Raw genomic sequence first — 19,964 nt, forward strand, 5'->3', positions numbered from 1 at the left:
TGTTGTGGTCTTCAGTCCTGAGACAGGTTTGATGCAGCTCTCCATGCTACTCTATCCTGTGCAAGCTTCTTCATCTCCCAGTACCTACTGCAGCCTACATCCTTCTGAATCTGCTTAGTGTATTCATCTCTTGGTCTCCCTCTACGATTTTTACCCTCCACGCTGCCCTCCAATGCTAAATTTGTGATCCCTTCATGCCTCAGAACATGTCCTGCCAACCGGTCCCTTCTTCTTGTCAAGTTGTGCCACAAACTCCTCTTCTCCCCAATTCTATTCAATACCTCCTCACTAGTTATGTGATCTCCCCATCTAATCTTCAGCATTCTTCTGTAGCACCACATTTCGAAAGCTTATATTCTCTTCTTGTCCAAACTATTTATTGTCCACGTTTCACTTCCATACATGGCTACACTCCATACAAATACTTTCAGAAACTACTTCGTGACGCTTAAATCTATACTCGATGTTAACAAATTTCTCTTCTTCAGAAACGTTCTCGTGGCCATTGCCAGTCTACATTTTATATCCTCTCTACTTCGACCATCATGAGTTATTTTGCTCCTCAAGTAGGAAAACTCATTTACTACTTTAAGCGTCTCATTTCCTAATCTAATTCCCTCAGCATCACCCGACTTAATTTGACCACATTCCATTATCCTCGTTTTGCTTTTGTTGATGTTCATCTTATATCCTCCTTTCAAGACACTGTCCATTCCGTTCAACTGCTCTTCCAAGTCCTTTGCTGTCTCTGACAGAATTACAATGTCATCTGCGAACCTCAAAGTTTTTATTTCTTCTCCATGGATTTTAATACCTACTCCGAACTTTTCTTTTGTTTCTTTTACTGCTTGCTCAATACACAGATTGAATAACATCGGGGACAGGCTACAACCCTGTCTCACTCCCTTCCCAACTGCTGCTTCCCTTTCTTGCCCCTCGACTCTTATAACTGCCATCTGGTTTCTGTACAAATTGTAAATAGCCTTTCGCTCCCTGTATTTTACCCCTGCCACCTTCAGAATTTGAAAGAGAGTATTCCAGTCAACATTGTCAAAAGCTTTCTCTAAGTCTACAAATATACTCCTATCAACTACAGCATCGCCATACACTGCACACAAACGTTTATGGATGTTCGACAAGGTTTCTTTTTCTGCACACAAGAATTCAATAACAGCACGTTGCTTGTAACGTGAGTCGTATGTAGACGCCATTTTGACGCTGTACTACCGCTCTGCCATCTGCCAGAACGGTTCGAAACTTCACCGGCGCACAGAACAAAAATCTGATGTGAAGCACCAACAAGGACGTTTGTCTATGTATGTTAATGGCTTTTCAAAAAAATGTAGGGCATTACTTATTGAATGACCCTCGTATATGATATAATAGTGCGCCAAGTATCTATTCGGAGTCATTAACGTTCAGTTCTAGACTAACGCCTAGTACCCACTTGTCGTATTTCCTTCTCATGTCAGTAATACCTTTATTGTTTAGTATTTGGTTCTGACAGGTAGAATATCTGTACTAAATAAATGACCTCTTTTGTTTTTACTTCAGTGTCCCTGCTGTTGCCGAGGTGCATTGGATCACATCAGTCTAAAATGTTTCGGAAGAGCAGTAATAAATAATACAGAAAACTTGAGATGGTTATCTTAATGCGTCACGTGTTTCACAGTCTCTCTTCATATGAGTAGAAGACACGGAACATTCATACAACCATGTGGAACTGTCAGGAAAGTCCGTGACTTTAAGAGAAATGCAAAGTTTAGCCGCAACTGGAAACTGAATTAAATTCGATGGCGGCAAGTGAAAATTTGAGCCGGATTTCCCGCTTTACGCGGGACGGACGCCACGCAAATAATAACACACATGCGCCTTCACGGTAACGACAACTTTAGTGCGGATGCACACCGTGTACAAACTCTTGCGGGATTCAAGTAAAGCTGCGAGTAATGACGATAATGGACGGTGGTCGCTACATGTGTAATTGCAACAGGTTGAGAATTTAATTTGAAAGGGAAGCGCATCCGGATAGCCGAAGCGTTTTAGGTGACCGCTCGCGTAAAGCGAAAAATCCGGGTTCGAGAACCGGTCCGGCACAAATTTTCGCCACTGAATCCAACTCAGCGCCCAATTGCGGTTGAGGTATGTATGTCTCTTAAAAGTTATATATACAGTCGAGTTGAAGGACGACCGACAGGACAGACGCTATACTGTCCTGTGGGTTGTTTTTCAACTCGACCGTAACGTTGCTTTGAAGGTCTGTTACATTGTCAAAGGGATGGCCCTTCATATCAGTTTCATCTCTACTCTTTGTCGTTTCGTGGTAGTTTCGTACTGATAATACAAAGTGATATCACTCATGACGATTTTTTCCAGAAAAGAATCGTCAGCACTTTGCATTCTAATGAAGTCACAGCAGGTGACCAAGCGTCGCTGTGTTTATACTGGAGTCAGGGTGTGTGGGACAGGCTTTTCACACATTTTCCTCTTTCCGGAATAGTCTGCAGAATGTCTTGAACACTTGATTTAGAAGCAATGCTCCATTTCGATTTGTGAAGGAACTACTCTCACGACCGAGCGAGGTGGCGCAGTGGTTAGCACACTGGACTCGCATTCGGGAGGACGACGGTTCAATCCCGTCTCCAGCCATCCTGATTTAGGTTTTCCGTGATTTCCCTAAATCGTTTCAGGCAAATGCCGGGATGGTTCCTTTGAAAGGGCACGGCCGATTTCCTTCCCCATCCTTCCCTAACCCGAGCTTGCGCTCCGTCTCTAATGACCTCGTTGTCGACGGGACGTTAAAAAACACTAACCAAAGCTAACTAACTACTCTCACACATTATGGTTGCACTTCCACTACGTTCAGTACCAAACATTCAAGGTCCGTCTTCTTCCAGTTTTCAATAGTTTGTTGTTAGCAATGATCTTATTGACTGCAACGTATTTTTAAACATTTACAACATATTCATGACGAGTGCAGTGGCCCATAGCTGATCTTATCTGTACGTACTATTCCGACTGGAAAAGGGCGACGCGTTAGGACCACTATTACGGAGGGATTCAGTTTTACGTGAGTCTCCTCCTGCATTTTGTCCAAACTAGACGTGTGATCTGGCGTACAATACTCGCAGTAGTCCGAAATAATAATGGCGAGCCTAAGACAACACAAGTTATTTTACACGTTTTACAAACGGTACTAGCCTATGGCTTCTCTGTCCGTGGAAATGGTCCAGCTCGTCGCGTTATTCATGGTAAATATAATCTGAAACAGAGTTGTTCCATTAATTTCGGGTGTGCAGCCGCAAGAAATCTCCTTCTTCTTCTAATATTTCAGCTGTAAAACGATCAGCCATCTTCAGAGTCAGCCGCAAGACTGCCGCTCCAATTTTTTTTTCTTTATTGAATTTCAATTCCCCCCGAAGGGGGCAGGCTGGCAGCAGCTTAGTACGCCGCTCTTCAGCCTACAGACTTTGTTAGAAAGATGAAGAGAAGAAATAATAAAAACAGGCGATAAAAATCGGAGACTAAGGGGATACGGAATCACCTATCCCCGCAATGTTAATATATGCCTACTATAGGGAACATTTTCTCACAAACTACTGGAAACAGAGAGGTAAAAATTTTACTGTATGTGCATTCATATGTTACAACAATACTGAAACAACAGTTTATTGTCAAAGTATTTTCTTACAGAGATATTGTACATTTATTTTTAAGTAAATTTTTTCCATCGCTTTTTACTAGACTATCACCCCTAAGTCTTTTGTAAATCAAGTAATTAAAAAATCGTTGTTTCAGTATGTAATAGGGACCTATGTCACTACGTCATAAAAATTTCAGACTTCTAGGTTGACCAGTACCTGAGATAATGTTCCTAGATGAAGTAAAAAGTAAACTTACGGGAAACGGAGAAAGAAGATTAAAACATTCCTGATCCGTAGCTAATACCCCCTTCACAGTCTTCATAATCATCTTCAAGTCTTCTTTTGGCACCCCTCTGCACCTGTCTTGCTTTTTTCACTAATGTCTTGATTATATTATCAGCATGCCTTAGTCTGTGCTGATCTAAAAAGAACATAGCACGTACCGTACGGGAACCAACACACATACCCAACTTTTGAAGGACCTGGCATTTAGTTATATTTCCAAGATTGAAGGTTGCCACAGCATCATACACACCAAAATGTAGTGTATTAATTCCGACAAACACTGTTTTTGGGAGACGATGCCATATCACACTATTCAAGCACTCGTTGGGGTTCTGCGTTTTTCCGTGAAGACATTTCATCAGAAGACTTCTGTCAGCCAGATCTCTGAAAATGGGCTTTATTTCTGCCATGATGGCTGATGGTAGACTGTGGTGGTGAATGTATTTCTCTCCTGTTGTTAGTCCCCTATTGTATTTACACCAGCTGTTTTCACCTTTGGGGCACAAACCATGTTGTGGATGCTCATCCGTGGATGCGGTGTGGAAATATAAAGCCCATATAGCTCTCCTCATTTCTTCAAGATTGCCTGTATTTTGCCTGATTGCAAGGCCATAGCAGTTCTGAATGTGGTCTATTATGGAATCAGTCAATCTTCCTCTGCCATCCAAGGTTTTCCCATCATCTAGTTTTTTCCCTTTCATAACTGATTTTAACCTTCTCAGCCTGGCACCCATTCTCTTCTGCACATGTCCTATACATTCAAGTTTGCTTATATTTACACTGTTCCCATATGGTTTGCTTTCCAAAACTTCTTTGAATGCTTTAGAGTCACCATCTCCCAGATATTTGACATAGCGAACATTATACCACTGTGAAGAGCGATGAAAAATTTTCTTCACCCCAGCAACCTCCATGCCACCACTACTACCATAATAATTAGCAATACAGTCATCACTGTGTTCATTTTTCAGCCTGCCTGTGCACCTACAGTATTTAGACATTATTGCAACATCAATAACCTTGCCAGTATCAACACTAGTTGCTGTTACAACACCATTGTTGGAGGTGTGGCCCCTTTTCTGCCACGTGCCATCAAACGCCACTGTGAGGTCACGACTGCCGTCATTTTCTTCCACTGCTTCTTCCACAGCAACCTGCATTGACTTCTGTGCTACATCTTCAACTGCAGATCCTAGTACATAATTGTAAGCTTCAAACTTTGAAGGTGCACTTGGAAGATTTAGAACACCACATAGCATATCACCAGCTGCTTTGCCCTTACCAATTGCTCGCAATCCATAAACTAACCTAATATTTACACTATAAAGTTCAGTTTTCTTGTATCCATTATTTACAGTTACTGAAACCGAACTTGGAAACTTACAGCTGTATTTACAAACACTGCATATTAAATTAAACTGGGCAGCCAGGCCAACATGGGATTCTACTTTCAGAGAAACGTTTCCATGACATTTTTTGCAGCACAAACTGTTTTCAAGAGCTTCACACAATATATTCGTATCAATAAGTTCAAAAACTTCATTCCCTCTATCAAGTAAATTATATTTCTCTTCCAAATCTCTTAGTTTTTTATGAGAAGCACTGTTTTCATTTGGTGTAAGTTCGTTCGGCAAATCAGTAATAAGTGGATTCACATTTTCCAACAGTGATGATGATGAACTGCTTTGCTAATGAATCATTATTTCTTTTCTTTTGCCAGTTCACACGCTTTTTAAATACTTTTGCTTTAGCTCTAGGCATTTTCACTGCGAAAAATGAAGCACTAAATACGAAATAACTCAACAACAACTACTTTCTTATATCACACTGTTTACAAAACAGTCCCGCCACAAAGTCAAAGAGTAACTTGAGGAAACCAGAGAGAAACATTTTCGGGCAACTAGTGTATAAATAGTCGCTGGAAACCGGGATATTTGAATTCATGTCACTTTAAAGGTACTGCCAAAAAGTTCATGGTCAGCCACGAGAGACGTGTATAACTAAAGCGCAATACCCGATCTCACAAATATATAAAAATAAAATAGTTATAATTGTAGTAGAGCTATGTATGATACGTCATTTTAAAGAGGAAACATGGCAGAATATAATACGCCAATAAAAAAAAATTCGATTTTTTAACCCAAAATCCGATTCCGTATGGCTGCCGCTCCAATGCTTGCTTCGTCCCTTTATACTGTTGTACCGCGCGACTGCGCATGCGGCCACAGATGCAAATGCGCCAGAGACGTTGGTCGGCGGCAGAGACGTGCATAATGCGCGAGTTGTATCTATGACTCCGCAGTTGATCTTTGTTGGTATATCGATATATCATTGTGAGCTGCACTGTGACGACGTCTTTGCGAGCTTATTACAGCAAGTGCCGGATTCCAGGATTTATCAAGATTGAAACCACTGTCTCTATTAATTAAGTTCGTCGTCAAGCGAATTTCAATTGCCTCCTTTACTATAGAGTCCCAAAATGACGATGTAGTTACTGTGACCATTATCAATACAGTGCTCTGCCACGGCCGACTTGTTAGGTTGTAAAAGTCGTGTGTACCTCTGGCGTTCTGTACATCTTTCTTGGACAGTACGAGTTGTTTGTCCGATGTAAGAGAGGCCACATTCACATGGAATTTTGTAAACTCCAGATTTTCGGAGCAGCAAATCATCTTTGACGGAGCCCACGAGTGCAGCTGTCTTAGGTGGAAGTCGAAAAATCACTTTTATTTTGTGTCTGCCGAGAATGCGTCCTATTTTTGATGAGAGGCTACCCACATATGGCAGGAAGGCCATCGATTTAAAGGTTTCTTCATCTTCTTCTGCTTTGTTTGTGGCCTCTTTCGGTTTCATGTTCAGTGCCTTCTGTATTTGTTGTGGAGAGTACCCATTGTCTTCAAACACTCTTTGTAAGTGGGAAAGTTCATCTTGCAGACTGCTTTCGTCAGAAATAATATGCGCTCTGTGAGTCAATGTTCGGAGAACATTCACTGTCTGGGCAGGATGGTGGCAGCTATTTGCACGTAAATACAGATCGGTGTGTGTCGGCTTCCTGTACACTTCACGTCCCAAAGTGCCATCCTCTCTGCGCCGAACCAAAACATCCAAGAGTGGAAGGCATCCCTCCTTTTCAATTTCCATTGTGAACTTTATTTGATCGTGGAGGGAGTTCAGATGTCTTAAGAAGTCTTGCAAGTTGTCTTCACAGTGGGGCCAAACTACAAAGGTGTCATCAACATACCTCCACAATACCGTGGGTTTCAAGTCAGCAGATTCAAGCGCCTTCTCCTTGAAGTCCTCCATAAATAAATTGCCCACCAGAGGGGATAAGGGTCTACCAATGGCGACTCCGTCCGTCTGTTCAAAAAATTCGTTGTTAAATAAGAAATATGTGGAGGTCAGAACATGTTTAAATAAAACTGAAATCTCTTTGTCAAAACTTCTTTCAATAAGTTGTAGAGATTCTGGAAGGGGAACCTTTGTAAATAAAGCCACCACATCAAAACTAACTAATATATTTAATGGAACAGTCTTTGCGCCGCCAAAACCTGAAGATTCACATGAAACAGAGTTGTTTACTCATCGTACTCATTATTAAACCTAACAAAAATTCACTTAGAGCCTATCGTCTTCTTAGTTTCCAGCAGTTTCAGTTGGTTTTGAATTCCAAGAATGCGTACTTCTGCATTATTCAGTGGTAAGTTTCTGCCGCAGTTCAACTTAGAACTTGCTGAGTGAATGCTGTTTTAATCGTTGATTTCCAATTATAGGCTTTCCCTCCATTGTCTTCAGTTTTGCCACCACGCTAAACAACGAGTGAAGGAAGTGCAGCTTTCCATCCAACAAGCAATAAGTCAGTGGCAATAATTTTAGAATAATGCAAATTTTGGAAATACGTCATTGAAGGGCAAAAGAGAGCATGCATAAAAACTAAAGCAAACTTCGCTAAAAATGTGTCTCAGATATCTAAAAACCAAAATCCAACAGTGAATATGAATCCATAACGCACGATAATTATTTTTCAGGACAGAATCAATTTACATAGTGCTGTCACATTTTCATATGGGGCAAAATGAAACGAAAAACTCACAACTGAAAGATGCGATACGTGAAACAGATGCGAGATATGCTTCACCTCTGGTTACTAATGTATAAAATGTCATTTCAGTCAGTTAAAAGGACCTGATTTGATAGACAGACATGTGTTTTGTAGCGTTTTGTATATGGATGGACACCTTTGAGAGTAATAAATTTTGCACCCAATATGAATAGTTCTTCCACTTCATGGAAGCAGTAAGATAAGCTGACAATAAAACTGCAAAAGATCACTCGACTGAAAACGAGTAACTGATCGAGTAACAAGAAATTGTCGTAGAAGATTTCAATAAATTTGTAATGCCAGAGTAGAACTGAAAGAACTGAATCCATTATGTCAACCTCTACGATAGTCGTGGCTATGCACTGCACACTCCATCGCCTGCGTTTAGCGTAGCTTCTTCTTTGTGTAAGGAATCCGTGATTCCTTTTACACTTCTTAAGAATGTTTCACTCACAAAATAGGGAATCCGCTACAAGTAGATCCAGTAACTCTCGCTTCAACACATACTTCGTATTTATGTAACTTACTGGAAGCATGGAAAAGATCTCATATACTGCATATACGAATAAGCGCTGAATCACATTAGTACATTTCCCTAATAGTAACTGCACGGGGCAAGTCAAATCTGGAACTAACAAATGACGAACAATTGCTGCTTTTCCAAAACAAAACTAACGACGGTTTCGTGAATCAGTTACCTGTTAATTTAGCACTCATCTGTCACCTTTTTCTTATACAGAAATACCCTGCTGCTAAACAAATGGTTTATTTAGTCTCAGGTGGCTTCTGAAGGCTGTTCGTTAGCACAATCTAGATCTATCTCTGGTTGTGTGTTTGTGTCGTCAGAACAGAGGGAAAAAGTAAGTGTTGATAAGATAACTGGAGTCGCGAAAAATACACTACTCGCCATTAAAATTGCTACACCACGGAGATGATGTGCTACAGACGCGAAATTTAACCGACAGGAAGAAGATGCTGTGATATGCAAATGATTAGCTTTTCAGAGCATTCACACAAGGTTGGCGTCGGTGGCGACACCTACAACGTCCTGACATGACGAAAGTTTCCAACCGATTTCTCATACACAAGCAGCAGTTCACCGGCGTTGCCTGGTGAAATGTTGTTGTGATGCCTCGTGTAAGGCGCAGAAATGCGTACCATCACGTTTCCGACTTCCATAAAGGTCGGATTGTAGCCTATCGCGATTGCCGTTTATCGTATCACGACATTGCTGCTCGCGTTGGTCGAGATCCAATGACTGTTTGCAGAATATGGAATCGGTGGGTTCAGGAGGGTAATACGGAACGCCATGCTGGATCCCAACGGCCTCGTATCACTAGCAGTCGAGATGACAGGCATCATATCCGCATGGCTGTAACGGATCGTGCAGCCACGTCTCGATCCCTGAGTCAACAGATGGGGACGTTTGCAAGACAACAACCATCTGCACGAACAGTTCGACGACGTTTGCAGCAGCATGGATTATCAGTTCAGAGATCGTGGCTGCGGTTACCCTTGATGCTGCATCACAGACAGGAGCACCTGCGATGGTGTACTCAACGACGAACCTGGGTGCACGAATGGCAAAACGTCACTTTTTCGGATGAATCCATGTTCTGTTTACAGCATCATGATGGTCGCATCCGTGTTTGGCGACATCGCAGTGAACGCACATTGGAAGCGTGTAATCGTCATTGCCATACTGGCGTATCACCCGGCGTGATGGTATGGGGTGCCATTGATTACACGTCTCGGTCACCTCTTGTTCGCGTTGACGGCACTTTGAATAGTGGACGGTACATTTCAGATGTGTTACGACCCGTGGCTCTACCCTTCATTCGATCCCTGCGAAACCCTACATTTCAGCAGGATAATGCCGGACCGCATGTTGCAGGTCCTGTACGGGCCTTTCTGGATACAGAAAATGTTCGACTGCTGCCCTGGCCATCACATTCTCCAAATCTCTCACCAACTGAGAACGTCTGGTCAATGATGGCCGAGCAACTGGCTCGTCACAATACGCCAGTCACTACTTTTGATGAACCGTGGTATCGTGTTGAAGCTGCATGGGCAACCATACCTGTACACGCCATCCAAGCTCTGATTGACTCAATGCCCAGGCGTATCAAGGCCGTTATTATGGCCAGAGGTGGTTGTTCTGGGTACTGATTTCTCAGGATCTATGCACCCAAACTGCGTGAAAATGTAATCACATATCAGTTCTAGTATAATACATTTGTTCAATGAATACCCATTTATCATCTGCATTTCTTCTTGGTGTAGCAATTTTAATGTACAGTAGTGTATTTTATTGAGATATGTGACCGCCTGCAGACTATACATTCACGTATTCACGCTGCTCTGTTGCAGCTCCCAATGTTTCTAAATTTATTCTCAAACTGATTTGCAATATACAAACGTCTTAGACTGCGAATCGCTATGAAACGAATTATATTTGAAATACAATGAAGCAAGTTCATTCCTTAAAAGTATATGCGTGCTTTCAGGTATTTTTTTGTTTTGTTTTTGGTTATTGCAAAGACGTGTAGCGCTTTCGTTGCAACCTTCAGACATCATGTAACTCCTACTTTTGGTGACCCGTAGTATTCACGGCGACTGTATGAACATTTTTTCCAGTACTAATCCCTATGGATTCAAGCGGACAGTTGAAGATTTCCGTGCTATATGCGATTTAGACTTTCTCGGCGAATTTCGATGATGAAGTCTTCTCGGTTTATCAGCCGAGGCAAGGCGTCGTTTTTGCGGTAACGTTTCAACAAGTTTCCTACTAGTGATCTTCAAGCGAAGATGACAGGTAGGGAACTTGTTGAAACGTTGCCGCAGAACGCCTTCGCTCGGCTGATAAGTTGAAGATTTCGTTTAATTGCATCGCCATCAGCGTGAGGCGTTAGTGACTGGCAGTCGAAAATTTTTTCACCGGGGACCAAATGAAAGTTATGACAATTAGAAGACTGCCTAGCCTCCATGGCGCAAGGCGTCAAGCTATCTAAAACCAAGGTAACTTAGAAAATTGGCAAAGTAGGACGCTAAAATAATCCATTGCTTGCTTCATATGGAAACTCCGATGTGGAAGAAACACGGTAAATTCGCGTTTTCTAAAATACCAGAAGGCGAGGAAGCGTAGATGTGTGCACTGAGTTACAAAAGCAGATCTATTCTCAAGTTATCACTATATGAGTAACGCTTACCTCCATCGTTGTGAATTAACAAAATTCAGAAGACAGCATTTCGCACCTACTAATCTTGCAGCTACTGGTCTGATGCAGGTCTCAAAGCCCAACAACATTAGTTCAAATGGTTCAAATGGCTCTGAGCACTATGGGACTCAACTGCTGAGGTCATTAGTCCCCTAGAACTTAGAACTAGTTAAACCTAACTAACCTAAGGACATCACAAACATCCATGCCCGAGGCAGGATTCGAACCTGCGACCGTAGCGGTCTTGCGGTTCCAGACTGCAGCGCCTTTAACCGCACGGCCACTTCGGCCGGCAACAACATTAGTGACCAACAATAGCGTGTAAAGTAACGTTGTAGCAGCCACAAAAGAAACGTCTCGTATTTAAGAAATGACATGTAGCAATTACACTTTGCAACAAAATTAAACGACCACTTTTCCGAAACACCGTAATTGTCTCCCACTAAGTTTGAAATTTGACTCAAAGATGCCTACAACATTACTCTTTAATGGTGCAAAAGCGTGGCGCATTGTGACGTCACCGTCTGGCACGGAGACGCTACAAACAGTAAGGTGCCGAATAAAAAAGAGAGAGGCCACAACTCAGAAGTTCATGTGATCTATAAGGTTGCTTAACGATGACACATTGGCAGCAAATTTTACTACAGTTCTACTCAACATCAACTTGGACGCGTCACGTGATGGGCAGGTCGTCATATTATAACTCCTCCCTGCTTCCTGGGATTTGCGAAATTACAAGTTGACAATGACCGTGAATTATGAATTTTGACCCGTGTCGGGATAAGGCATCCGAATCCGAAGTAAATAATCATTATTCCGCGGGAAACAGGAGGCGTTATAACTTGATCGATATTGAATGAGTAATTTCATTTAATAACGATCGGTAAATGAAATAATGGAAATAATTTGGAAATAAATTTTGCCAGTGGAAATTTTGCCGAAAGAAATGATTAAGTTGTAAAAGCAATTAAAAAATCGGTCGCCAGCTCAACTGATGAGCGACAGTACTGCTAAGTACGTGAATAATTGTGTCAAAAATAAAGTTTACCTGTTTGTAGCGTAGCAGGTGGAACGGCAACTTTTACGTAAGTGCTGTGTCAGGCTCGGTAGTCATATAAAACAATGTCATAACGATCTAACTACACTCAAACATTAATGGTTAACTTTCAATAAGTATTTTGATAATTATTTCGTTCATAATTTGTCATCTAAGTGCAATGCTGACAACACAGATAATTATCTATCGAGATTTTGAATAATGGACTGTCAATCTGTCTTTAAAATTAGGTACTTTGCACAGTTTAATCTACTCATAATGAAATATATTGCCAATAATTGATTAACTATGTTTATAATGATAATAATTCATTAATTGGGGTCCCTTAAGCTTATTAAGTGGAACAATTAACTACGATAACCATTCTGAAATTTACTCTTCACCGTCTACGCAAATAATTTGTTAATTAACATATTTTCTCTTGATAATGGCGTGACACTCTCGGTTCAATAAGGCAAGGATCGGAAGGAACCTACTTGGTGTTATTGTAGGGTGAAATGTAACTGCAGCACTTCGATTATAAAGTGCTTGTTATTAATTGTTCAACTTCAGAGAAAAGCACAGTCACTGGCAAGCCTTCCACAATTTTATCCTACGAAAATTGCGTAGATCTTACTTCCCTCGTTGGCGGTGGACGGACGGAAGTCCACGGCACCGACACAATGTGGCGACTTGCGCCGACAGTGCGCTTCACATTTAAGCCCTCGTTTCTTCAGCACTATGCCCATTAATCCGTAATAACTTGCCCGGTCATACTTCCAGATATGCCGACCATTACTTTCCCGTCGTACTTAGATCCGCACAGTAGCCGTTAGATGTAACACAGCTAGGACTAGCAGCACTCGACTGCACGTCTTACTCCGAGCACGGCGTCACTGCTACTACTGCCCGCTGGCGCGCTCCCGCGCCCAGAGGCGCGACAAAACAATCTCTCTCTGACTTCAACGTCAACTAAATATGCCCCGACTTGCCAGTGTTAAATATTACATAATTTAAACATAGCATTTACAATACATATTTACACTAGACAATACATCGCATACAAACAGTTTCCTGTGTTATGTAAGCGAAAAAATTCATAGCAAGGACTGCGTTGTAGCGTCACAATATCTCCTCTTACCCACATTTCAACCCTTCTTTTGATACCTGTGCGACGGAGGTCAGAACCGCGACACCCAGCGTTGAAATCACGCAGATTTGTTGTGGGTGGAATACGAAAACATGTCACACAAACCGGGGCTCAGAATCGACACGAAAACGCCTCGTGGTATGGCGTAAAGAGCGTGAATGAAACCAACACTTCCCTTCGAACGTTGGTTCCCACACATTTCGCGGTCGAAAAGAACACCGCACAGTCCGCGAGAGCAACGATGTGCTACCCCGCTTCCACGCCTTGGGTGTTTGAAACCTACTCTAAGGTTACTGTGGGGCTGCAACCCCACTGACAGTGATCTGACGCCTTTGGAGCGTAGCGCGACCACAAGTTTTGTCTGATATACAGGATGTGTACCTTCCAAAACGATCCAACGAAATTTGAACTTGATTGGAAACAGAAAGGGGTGTTTGTGCGCACGTAGCCCTCCTGCTTCGTGTCCTCCTGTGGCGTGATCATGGGGGGTCATAACATCAACATATATGTGATTAAAATGGCAAAGCGTTGACCTAAAACCATCCCCAGTTCGGCCAAAGCCTCGTTGCCACCCACACAGGTTTGTCGAGCACGTTACAGATGGTGGACCTGTCTGTAAGTTCGACACACGTTCAGCCTCGCTGCTGCTGTCGCGCCAGAGGGTTAGCCAACCCCTTCGACAACCCTTAGGTGGGATTTAGTTGTCTTCAGGCGCCAGGGCAGCCACGAGGTTGAAAGCGTGTCGAAGTTTCCACGCCCCCCTGTGGGGTGGGGGTGGGGGAGTGGGAGAGGAGGGTCGCAACATTCACATTTGCGTGAATAAAAGGACAAAGAATCCCCGTAAGGCCTCCCCGTGGGACACCTTGTTGTTTCAACTGTTGCCGAGTCTGACGGTGTCTTGGACGGTGTCAAGCCTTTGCAACATTAAGCCAGGTTCACACACGAATATAATGTGACGCCACAGCTTGTGGCTTGCTGAAGTGGCATCGCAAGCCACTGTTCACACAGAAAGCCACAAATGCTTCGTAGTTGCACAGCTTTCAATATGGCGTCAATTGAAATCACTTGGTCGGGTATGAATGTTTTAGTCCACATTACGGCCTTTTAGAGCTGTCACAAGAGCTAAATACAAGGAAGACGAAACCTAAACGTTGGGTCTGAAAATAGATTTCGCACAGGGATAAATCAGGGTAAACAACACATTTAAAAAAGAAATAACACTCAGATAAATCAGAGGAAACAATCATTTACAAAAGAAATAACACTCAGAGACAAAAATGCTGTTTGCAGTGGTAAACTAAACAACAGTTGCTATGTAAATATCGTCGGAAGACATGCCATTCTTCCAAGATTTGAGAATGTTAGTACGAGGGTGGACCAGAAAGTAATGCACTGCATGTTTTTCAACAATTGTTTATTGAACATAATGAGAATTACACACACAAAATAACGTTGTTTTATCTGCACAGCCTATTTTTCCACGTAATCGCCATCCCGTTCTGTGGCCTTCCTCCAGTGCGAAACGAGGGGGTGTCTGCCCTGTCGGTACCAATCCTTGTCTTGGTGGCGGAGCCAGTGCTACACTGTGTGAATCACCTCCTCATCGTCCTCAAAATATCTTTGACGAATGATATCCTCGAATGGCCCAAACAAGTGGAAGTCCGAGAGGGCTAGGTCAGGTGTGAAAGCTGTGGATGGCCTCCCCGACCGCTGCAAATCGTGGAGCTCCGCCGAACGGCCTTCTGATGACCTCATCCTCCGTGCCCAGAGACTAAATGTACTTCTGTCGACAGCAGATGCTCCATAGACTTTGCACAAGCGTTTGTGAATATTCCCCACAGTTTCATTCTCTGCAGCGAGAAATCAATGACGACACGTTGCTTGTAACATAAATAACCTACAGACGCCATTTTGAAACTGTGCTGCAGCTGCGCTATCTGTCGGAAGTGACGGAAACTTGGCGCGCTCACTCAGGAGACTTGAAATAACACTTACGTAACGTTTCGCATTCGTAGCGTTGTTTTTGGGCAACCCTCGTACATAACCAATGAACTGACTGATTAATCAGTAATAGAAGTTGGGCACATTTTTCATCTAGTGATTTAAAATTTTGTATTTCCGCACGGTATTGACAATCACACTGACAAAAAAGTAAAGAACCCAGAATACGTTGCATGTCCACATCTGTGGGGTATTCGGAGGTGACGGTGGGCTGATGTTGGACTGCATGGGAGCTTAAGGGCAGGCATACTTGTCCCCGAGGCTCCGCTAGACCACGTCCTATCACACACACCAAGGGCATCGTAGGCCCTTCACATATACATCTCTCATCCGAGAACGTAAATGATTTGGCTGACAGGGTGGGCGGCAGTCTGCGGTTGTTTTTTTATGATGCCGTGGTGTAGGGTAAGGTGTCGGAATTGAGTGATTTTAGGAGGACACAAAATGACTTAGACAAGATGTCTAATTGGTTTCATGAATGGCAGCTAGTTCTAAGTGTAGAAAGTGTAAGTTAATACACTCAGCGTTAGTAGAGTCCTACTTGAGACAGACAAATCGTTTAAATATTTGGGCGTGACCTTTCAAAATGATACGAAATGGAATGAGCATGTGAGGAATATAGTAGGGAACGCGAATTGTCGACTTCGGTTCATTGAGAGAACTTACGGAAAACGTGGTGTAAAGGAGACCGCATATAGGACGCTAGCGTGATCTGTTCTTGAGTGCTGCTCGAGTGTTCGGGATCTGTACCAGGTGGGACTGAAGGAAGACATCGAAGCAATTCAGAGGCAGGCTGATAGATCTGTTACCGGTAGATTCGAACGACACGTAAGTGTTACGGAGGTGCTGCGCGACTCAAATGGGAATCCCTGGAGGAAAGGCGACGTTCATTTCGAGGGACGCTGACAGAGTGACAGTTATTGAACTATATGATAAAAACATAAATTAGTTACACAAACTAGGGGTGCACACACTTTGTTCAGCATGTAAACGTCACTAAAGATATTCGGATTTAGGTTAAGACATGTTCGATATGCCTGCCATCATTGGCGATGATGTGGCGCAGACGAATCGCGAAATTCTGCATGACCAGCTAAATTGTCGGAACATCGACGCCGTCGACGACCTCCTGAATGGCTGTTTTCAGCTCAGCAGTGGTGTTGGGATTATTGATGAACACCTTGTCTTTAATACAGCCCCACAAAACGGAGTCGCATGTGTTCATATCCCGAGAATATGGCTGCCAATCGAGGCTAATGTCAGTGGCATCTGGGTACCCCAGAGCGATAATGCAGTCGCCAAAGTGCTAGTCCAGGACATTAAACACTCTCCTGCTTGGATGGGGTCGAGCTCCGTCTTGCATGAACCACATCTTGTTGAAATCAGAGTCACTTTGGATAATGGGGATGAAATTATCTCGCAAAACCTTTTTGTGTATTAAGTTTGAAATAATTCTTCAAATTCTCTGTTTTAGAAATTGATCAAAGTTCTTTTATAGTTTCATATCGTAGTTCTCTCTTCTTCCTTTTTTTCTTTGTTTCTTGTTGAAGTAATCAATAAATTCCATTAGATCTTGTCCAGTTACATTTGAGTAACCATTTTCTTTGCAGTAATTTCCTAAATCTTTATTACTCAATCCATATTATTCTTTACTGTAATTTTCTAAGTTTTAAAATAGCTCAGCTTTGGTGTTCATTTTGTTTTGGTTGTATTTATATAGAGAGAAATTTGAAATTTCAAAATTAAAACGTTTATGGTTAAATGTACCTTTGAGATTTTTAATTTAAATTTCAGTCGATGGAATAAATAGGCAAGATTTGAGATATTATTTATAAAGAGAAATGTTTATTAGGTTTTTTTTAATAAATCGGATTTTGTTTTTTTCAGTATAGGCAAATGAGGTTTGGTGTCTCTTATATATACAGAATAAAATTTTAGGTTCGTAAATTTTTAAATGAGGAAGTGAGAATTTGGTTTTTTCGGTACAGGCAGGGCTCTTATTTATAAAGAATAAAAATTTTTAGATTTGTAAATTTTAAATGAGAATTTCGTTTTCTGTGTATAGATAAATTTTTGGCTCAGTGGATACTGTGAAATTGGAATCTCGGTTTTTAACCTAGACTTTTTAATTGAAAAGCTCTTTGAACCAGAATTTGCATAAATATACTACTCATACACGCTGCTTAGGCCTTCATGTTTTAATGTGAACGTACTGGCCCAGAAACGAAATAAATACGCTAGTTCCAACCAAGTTTTTTGGGAAGCTTCACTTGGTTGTGAAACAGCTGTCAGAACTGATGATCCCCTCTCTAATACCCCAGTTAGGATCTGTGTTGACCTACGCGCACCTCAACGACATTTGGCAGAAAATTATCAAGCTTCTGCATTCGATCAGATCTCAAAAGGACTCTGCCCTACCCCGGGATAGGGAAAAGATAAGGTACTGCATTTGATGCTCGAGGGAAACGCCACATACATATACTTCCAACAACTAGTGAGATACGTACTTTAACGAAGTGTTTAAACTGTGAGTTTAGATGTTTTAAATGAATCGGATTATGATGTGTGGGAATGCCACTATTGAAAGAGGTTTACCTTCAAATCACGACTGTCTAGTTTTCTAGAAAGAGATTCTAAGTGCTTATTGCCTTTCAAGCTATATCCTCTAGCTATATCCTCCGAGTTTCTGTGAACATTTCCGAAACGGTAACCGCTACGGTAACTAACAGGTTTTACATCTGTTAAAAATTTAGTTACAGATCTATAATTAATGTTAAGATCGAAAAATTGTTAGGAAACAAAATACAGTCGAAATTATTTTGAATACGTCTAACACGGTTGAATATACACTGTTGCGCTCATGATTGGTAACGGTTACCTGCGTGTTTAGCAGAAAATACAGCTAAGAAAAATATTTGTTTGGAGCTGCTTCATATTCAAATCATTTATAGTATTTCTCTTTTATTTCCAGTTTGGTAACAGTTACCTGCGGGTCTACACTTCCAAGAAGAAATCTGTTTTAATCTACAATGGCGCAAGAAGAGTAAGTATTCTCTCCACAGTGGAATTTCTCAAATATTATTATTATTATTATTATTATTGTTATTGTTATTATTATTATCATTATCATTGTTATTATCATTGTGCTTAATACTAATTTACTGCATAAAAAAGTTGAGCACCACCTCCCTTTCTATAGACGTGTTGAGTGTATATTCAAGGGGAACAGAGTGTGACAAAAAAACCTTATGAAACCAAGAAATTGACATCACTGCAAAATAAAAACAAAACAATAACAAATAAAGACAGTATGTTAGGATGTGGAAATCTTTTCACTTCTGTGAAATCAATATCTCCTTCTGGGCGACTCTCAAAACACGTTGCTCCATCCCAATGTATTGTAACATACTTTGATCCTCCTTGGTGTGCTTCCTATAAAACAGCCCTTTCGTTTGTCCTCAACCCTAGTCACACTCTTTGTCGGTGTACAGTGAATAAGGAATGTTCCTGCGATAATGTACAGGAAGTTCCAACAGGTTGTAGGCGTGCTCAGTAGGGTCCATGTCAGCAGATACCACAGGATATTGCATTGCCTCCTGAAGAAAGGTTATCACGAAGTGCGTGAAAAACAGACCCCTCGCTGAAATGTTGACTGCAAAGCTGGACAACAGGACAGAGGACCCTGTCCTGGTACTGCACAGCTCGCAGGCTACTACCCTAGATAGCATTCAACACCTGTACCTGACAGTAATCCAGAACAAGACTTCCCAGCCAACCTGCTCATTTGTGGCACCAGAGGCCTGAGAAGTACATTGGACGTGGCCATGCTGAATCTTTTCTGTGATAATCTCCACGCATCAGACAGAACTGGCAGCCACCAGTGAGAGGGACCCAACACCGCTAATCGACCTTCCATTCCTGTTAGTTGCATAACCACTCCCTTCATGCACACAGAGAAGTCTGCAATATTGTTCATAATGGATACACGGAAGCAACACTGATAATGCCTCCTATGAGTGTTGCCTAGACGCCTCCTGTCTGCCTAGAGGACACATTGATAGTGTGGAGATGACTGCATAATTTCTTGTACTCTTGTTCATAATGGACACCTATAGGCCAGACTGATAGTGTGGAGATGCTTGCACAGCTTCTTGTAATCATGTTCATAATGGACGCCTAGAGTCCAGACCGATTTTTACCCTCCACGCTGCCCTCCAGTACTAAATTGGTGATCCCTTGTTGCCTCAGAACATGTCCTACCAACCGATCCCTTCTTCTGGTCAAGTTGTGCCACAAACTTCTCTTCTCCCCAATCCTATCCAGTACCTCCTCATTAGTTATGTGATCTACCCATCCTTTACTACTTTAAGTGTCTCATTTCCTAATCTAATACCCTCAACATCACCCGACTTAATTCGACTACATTCCATTATCCTCGTTTTGCTTTTGTTGATGTTCATCTTATATCCTCCTTTCAAGACACTGTCCATTCCGTTGAACTGCTCTTCCAAGTCCTTTGCTGTCTCCGACA

At 42.0% G+C, this 19,964-nt stretch overlaps 1 protein-coding gene across 1 annotated transcript in view; it reads left to right on the forward strand.

Annotated features, from left to right (window-relative positions):
- The window catches only part of LOC126481724 (uncharacterized), a 414,263-nt gene that overhangs the window by 32,356 nt on the left and 361,943 nt on the right, over positions 1-19,964 (forward strand). The window contains exon 2 of the mRNA XM_050105677.1: positions 18,405-18,476. Coding sequence (XP_049961634.1) covers positions 18,463-18,476 — 14 coding nt within the window. The 5' untranslated portion in view covers positions 18,405-18,462. The remainder of the gene's footprint in view (positions 1-18,404; positions 18,477-19,964) is intronic.

This window comes from Schistocerca serialis, chromosome 5, assembly GCF_023864345.2.
Source record: "Schistocerca serialis cubense isolate TAMUIC-IGC-003099 chromosome 5, iqSchSeri2.2, whole genome shotgun sequence".
NCBI lineage: Eukaryota > Metazoa > Arthropoda > Insecta > Orthoptera > Acrididae > Schistocerca > Schistocerca serialis.